The 6,913-nt window shown below is 31.6% G+C and overlaps 1 protein-coding gene across 1 annotated transcript; it reads right to left on the reverse strand.

The window, feature by feature from the left end:
• Positions 1 to 4,216: 4,216 nt before the first annotated feature.
• On the reverse strand, positions 4,217 to 4,996 carry LOC100160351 (eclosion hormone-like). Its single transcript, XM_003246391.4, has 2 exons — positions 4,860 to 4,996; positions 4,217 to 4,743 (listed from the first exon to the last, which is right to left on the reverse strand). The coding sequence occupies exon 2, from the start codon at positions 4,714 to 4,716 to the stop codon at positions 4,465 to 4,467; it is 252 nt and encodes an 83-aa protein (XP_003246439.1). The 5' UTR covers positions 4,717 to 4,743; positions 4,860 to 4,996; the 3' UTR covers positions 4,217 to 4,464.
• Positions 4,997 to 6,913: the final 1,917 nt, after the last annotated feature.

Genomic DNA, 6,913 nt, shown 5'->3' on the forward strand with positions numbered 1-6,913 from the left:
AATATTAAAAATCGTTAGTCACAGTTTTTTTTTATAAGCATTTAAAGTTCAAAAAATGACAAAATATGGAAAAATCACGAAAATTTGCAAATTATTTCGAGTTAGAAATTCATAAAAAATTTTCTTTTTAAATCTAAGATATGAAAATGTAATACAAGATTCCTTATAAGATTATCTACCTTTATCAAACAAAAAATATCTATAAGAAAGTCAAATTAAATTTTTATGATCGTTTTAAATTCAAATTTTTAGAACATTGGATATTCACTCGATTTCTCATGTAGCGATTTCCTTATTTTGTTCTAATTCAAAAACGAATAACTGCAGATACATGAAATTTTTATTGAATGTTTATATAAGCATTTCCTATACACCATATAATTTTGAAAATATTTTGACTCTTTTTGAGCTGTTTACGGACATTTTCAGTTTTAAATTTTTTTAGTTTTTTTTTCTATTAATATCAATTAAGTTTTATCTGTTGGGCCAAAAAGTGTATAAATTTAATACAAAGCTCCTGATATATTGTTACAATATCAGTTGAAAAATAATAAAAATACATAGGCACAATTTTTTTTTTATAAGCATTTAAAGATCAAATTTTAATTTGAAAAATTATTTTGTACTTAAAAATTTATAAAATGTTCAATTTTTGTATCTAAGAATTAAAAATTTAAAACAAGATTCCACGTAAGTAATTAATTCTGTTACCAAAAAATCTAAAATATACATTTAAACAGTTTATTTTTATAGTCATTTTAAGTACAAATTTGGACGAAATTACATATTAAAAACCTAGGATAACTATTTTAGTTATTTTGTTGTGATTGTATAATATTATTCGTGGGTACTTGAAACTTCTAAAGTATACTATTATATATCTATGATTTTACCACGGTTTTTTGTTGATGTATAACGTGTTATAACTTATAAGTACCTAATAGATATTATGATATGATTAATTTGGAATTTATTATAGGTACCTATTATAGGTCAATTTTTTTTTAATACCATAGATAAGTATATATATATATATGTCTAATACATAGACTGATATACCGTCTCCACTCAGAATCGTTTTTCTTATACAGTGATATTATATCATTGAATTCAAATTTAATACTGTCCATTATACAGTGACTCACTTCTAACCTACTGCACAGCAGAGCGACATCCACTTACCCACCTTTTTTTAATCTGAGGTTAGTTAAATTAACTTTAAACGACGGTGCCGCACTTGTTATTGACGAGTGTTTAATTTATTGGAGAAAAGCAAGAATTCCAACTCGTGATCGTTTGAATTTCATAAAGAAATTAAAAAAAATTTACGAAGATTGGCGTAGCTTAGAGAAAAATGCAAAAAGAACCGGAGATTTATACAAGCAAAGAGAAAAAAACTTTGTCGATTGGCTAAATGATTTTTTTGATATATCACATGCTAATGCGGTAAACATGATGAAAAATGAGGAGGACATTGCATTTTTAAATTTACAAAGACAAAAAGGTCGTCCAGGTTGCATGGTTGGTAAAGATTTAATAATGTCCAAGGCAGAAGAGAGGACTGAATCTCGTTCAATAAAAATAAATACAAATCTTACTCCGACTATTGAACTTAAATCTGGTATGTAAAAAATATTTAAATAAATTATATAATATTTAAAATTAATATAAATTTGCTTTTGATGATAGTTATTTACGATAATTTGTCTACGAGTTCGGACGAAAATGAAGAATTAGAAAATTTGGAAGAACACGAAGAAAGTTATGAAAGACCGTCTAAAACTAAAAGGTCAAGAAAAAATTTAATGACATCCCGAGTTACTGCAGCATTGGATAAATGCAAGGTAAGTGACCGGGATGCTATTCACATTATAACAGCTTTATTGGAAGCTCTATCTTTAAACATAAATGATTTCGTTCTTAGTCGGTCATCTATTAAAAGAGCTCGCGAAATGTTACGTAAAGAAAGCGCTGCCTCTATAAAGTCCAAATTTTCTGATATTAATTTAGATTTTGTAGTTATACATTGGATATAACGGGTAAATCAAATATAGACCGGCTACCAGTTGTTGCCACAGACCCCGGCATAGAGCAACTACTTGGAGTCCCTGGTCTCACATCATGTACGGGATCCGAGGTATCATCTGCAGTTTATGACATATTACTCGAATGGTCGTTGGAAGATAAAATTCAAGGTATGGTAGTTGACACCACTGCTTCTAATACGGGTCGATTGAATGGAGCATGTATTCTTTTAGAACAAAAATTAGAAGGACAACTTTTATTATTAGCCTGCCGTCATCATATGTATGAAGTTGTCTTAGCAGGTGTTTTTTCTGAATCAAAGCTCTCTGTTATGTTCGGTCCAGATATACCTATTTTTAAAAAATTCCAAAAAAATTGGCCAAACATAGATAAGTCAAACTATTCCACTTTTGAAACTGATCAAGCGATTTATGACAAACTAAAAAATGTATCTACTGAGGTATTGTTATTCGCAGAAAAAATAATCAGGGAAGAATTACCTAGAAATGATTATAAAGAGTTTTTAGAATTAATTATAATATTTCTAGGAGGAAAACCTCCAAATGGTACCAACTTCCGACAACCTGGCGCCTATCATCTGGCAAGGTGGATGGCGAAATCAATTCAATATAATATATAATGTACAACTTGAGATTAAAGACACAAGCGTACACAAACTTGTAGTGCAACAGATGGAAATTGTTTTCTGTTGCAAAACATAGGAATATCAAACTTCGTCGTTTTAGTTACCTTTTCCCATGGATATGAAGTATTTATATGGCATTCATCAATGTGATGTATTTTTAATATTTTTCAATTGGTGTAGAATAACTTATGAGGAACGTTGAATAAAATGTTCACACTTTGTGACCAAGCGAAAAAAATCTATACACATTTATTGGAAAAAGACAAAATAAATCTACCAAAAATCTATGAATATGTACTCAAAAAGCCTTAAACATTATCAAAAAACCTATAATGTATAGAAAATGTTAATATAAACACAAAAAATTAACTCATATAATAGCAATTACCAAATCATTATGTTAATATTAGACAATTAAAAAAATTCACTAGACTTAAATAAATGTTAGTCTGAACAAGTGATCATTTATGTGACGACGTCTACTCCCATAAAACTACTTTAAAAAAACCGTTTTTTTTTTTTTTAAACTTTAATATAGTGATCACCATTAATAATTTGATGATTTTCCGTTCATTTGTCTTTTAATTCAAATATTTTTCATAGACTAAACCAACCGAACCTAACCTTGTGATCTAAATATTTGATTGCGGTTGGGCATTGATGTATTTGACTGTCTACATAATAAATTAATAACGAATACCTATACTCTTTTTCAAAATAGAATAAACCACTTTTGCACATAATGACTGATGCACAGAACTACAACGTAATAATATTATGTATTATGTTTATATTATGTAGCCTGTAGTAATGTACTTATTTTGCATATACAATGCGCCTGGCAACATTTCATATTGATGTGAAGAATACAATAAATACAATAATATTATATTTTTATTAATATTATTTATATTATACACCTTATTTTTTATCGGTATCTATACCTACAGGTATTAAATATTTTACCATTATAATATAGTTTGTTGTATATTTGATTATAGTATAAAAATAAAATTAATTATTTCTTTATACTTTATAGTGGAATGTTTGGCTAAATTCTTTTTATCAAAATAATTTTTATTCTATAACTACCAAAACGTATTTTTAATACTTTTTGGTACATTTCCTTTAACAAAATTATGGTTGAATAAATACAGTTGGATCTTTTTGTTCACTTGTAGAAAAATAATATGTATAATAATAATATAATACATTCAATATTCCACAACCAAATAATAAAATGAGAATTTTTTTACGTTTTCACATTTTTTTTGAATTTTACTTTTACTAATTATTATGATAAATACTAACAGTTGAGGTTTATTTTGATTGTATTTAAGTTCACCTACGTCCTACCTATATATAGGTATAATATAATGTTAATATAGACTAATCATCGTTTTCAAACGTATTTCGTCGTACTAGTTTATTACTATAATTAATAATTATTATTGTAAATCACGATATGTCCAGTCCTCGCCAATTTTTTAAAACCAGAAATAAATCATCGATAGACATGTTTTTTCATAATAATAACTATAATCGTAATAATAATATTGGTTTATTATATTAATACATTGTCGTTGGATTACAAAATCGTACAATCGTATTATGGATTACGTATTTACGTTAATCAAGTGAAATCATCAAGCTATAATTATTTATCGACACTGTTTACTACAAGTCCGTGCGTATGACTGCAGCCTGTGTACAGAGTGCAGCGTATAAAATAATAATTTATTTGTAAGTATATAATAATATAATATAATCGGTCCACTGCAGGTTCGAGACGATCACTCGAGTTTGTTGAGGAATGGTGCTACGGAATCGATGTTCTCGCAGTCCGGTATCATCTTGCCCTTGAACTTGACACAGGCGTCCGCACACAGAGGTCCTTCGAAGTAGGCACCCAACATCTTCTTGCACTGGGCGCAGTTCCTGATGCACAAGCCCACGTCCGCCATGTCCGCCACAGCGTACCCGACGATCGCGATCAAAACCAGAGCGGCGGCCAGGAGGGCGATTTTCCTTGACACAGTGTTCATCGTTTAGGTTTTCTAGTTGAAGTTTTCCTGAAAAAAACCTACGCATTAAAGACTTATACTTATACTTTCACGCCAACACTGGAGCAGAATGTCTCTCCGGTATAACCGGCCGAGTGCACTTGTTATCTTATAGTACAACTCACTTTTACGGTAGTCGAAATTTTGTTCCGTATAGTAGACTCTCTGAAGATTGGACGCGATACACTGATGAAAATGACAATGGTGCCGTTAGTTTTATACCGGTGATAATACTTAATCGAGTTTGTCGTACAGTAGACGGCGGAAATTGATATTATACTATTATAATACGCGTTATTGGCGCCAGGCTCAAACTTCCCGCTGACGCTGTTCGTGGTTAATTCGATATTCGTCGTATCGTTCAACAGGCGAGAAGAGATGAAGAATGCTCATACACGTCATCGTCATCGGTCGGTTTTATCGAAAAACAATAATGCTGAAAAACAATGTAGTTACTGGGATAGTTATATTATATTTATATATATTATGTGTTATGCACTGTCCGTGTATGGATACCGTCTCAGTAATTCAATAATCATATTATTCAATCAAAATGAAACGTTGAAATGTGTATGAGATTGTAGTGACCTCGTCCACTGAAGCTTTAGTGCAAACGACTAAGTAGATAGGTTAAACTTATTGCACTAGAACTAGAGTATAATCAAGAGTAATGTACCCATGACTGCAGTCAATTTTTTTTTGCAGATCTTTGACATTTTCTTTGATAACGTTTGAGTTCAGGACAGTCTCGCAGTCTTCCATACCAAATAAACAACCTAGTCGCATTAAATTATAGTGGTAATGTGGCATTACCCAATCGGAAAATTACGAGTTACGCCGACACTCACAAAAGGCGCAGTACTGCGACTGTACTGGCAGCCAACAGTTGGCTGGCCCTTACCGGTACAGTACTGGCCATAATTTTATGCAGTACTACACCAGTACTGAAAAACCAGTACTGGTAGCTTAGTGCTGATCTAGTACTGGCATATTACGGGCCACGATAAATATGTTAGCAAAGGCCAGCTAGGGTTTATTGTAGATGTGCCAACGTTAGTGGAGTACTGGCATTTTACGGACTTTGTTTTAATTTCAAGCAAGGGCCAGCCAGTGTTTGTCGTAGTTGTGCCAACGTTGGCGGTATACGGGCATATTACGGGCATCAGTTAATATGCTAACAAAGGCTATCCAGTGTTTGCCGTAGTTGAGTCAACGTTGGCGGAGTACTGGCATTTTACGGGCTGTGTTTCAATTGCGAGCAAGGGCCAGCCAGTGTTTGTCGTAATTGTGACAACGTTGGTGGAATACTGGCATATTAACTATTAAGGTGCGTACCCTCTGAACGCGGCTTTCTTAAATGTTTACCAAAAACCATCGGGAACCCGCGGCTTCGGCCGATCGGCTAAAAAGAGCCACTTGGCACTCCTTTACGAGTCCAGTTTGAAATATTTAATCAATAAGAATTAAGAGCTTAGAGGTATTACACACGATAAAAGCGATTTGTACTACATTTGTATTATTTAAATGTAGGAATATATCATTAGCCATGAAGTCGAACAAATTATAATATTAGTATTATATTCCAATACAAATATTCAATATTCAGTTTTATGGAGATGACAGTTTAATATACAATATAATATTATATTGTTTAGTATATTATTACCATTGATTATATAATATATTATAAAATCAATGTTATTACGTTTTCTGTTATAAATATAGAAATCTGTTGTTGTTGATCAGCCGATTTTCGGGGAAAACCATACAACGACTGTAGCCCCCGCCGTACGCCGCACTGTCAATGTATTATCGTTTGATCATGACGCAGTGTTCGCGGGCGGCGATCACACACTCATACACTCACACGACATACACGATAATTTACAGATACGTACAGAGTACAGTCTGTTGTACAGTTACTATTTTTTTTTATAGTTACTGATCTTTATTATATTCTACCGTCTCTGTGTAAAAGTGTTTGAATTTCAACCCATCTATCTATATACGACTCACGTGTTGACGTTCATTATTAAAGTTCAACACTCAACAGTAAAGCTGTACAGTTGCATTTTCGGTAAGTACCTACCTAACTACTTTTTTAATTATTATTATTAATATTATAAATTGTAACTTCATACTAAAACTAACTTCCTCCTAAAACTCATTGTTATATGTG

This window comes from Acyrthosiphon pisum, chromosome A2 (genome assembly GCF_005508785.2).
Source record: "Acyrthosiphon pisum isolate AL4f chromosome A2, pea_aphid_22Mar2018_4r6ur, whole genome shotgun sequence".
Classification (NCBI taxonomy): Eukaryota; Metazoa; Arthropoda; class Insecta; order Hemiptera; family Aphididae; genus Acyrthosiphon; species Acyrthosiphon pisum.

Excerpts from the sequence above, each read along its gene's own strand:
- LOC100160351 (XM_003246391.4), bottom strand. The coding sequence starts at position 4,716 with ATGAACACTGTGTCAAGGAAAATCGCCCTCCTGGCCGCCGCTCTGGTT.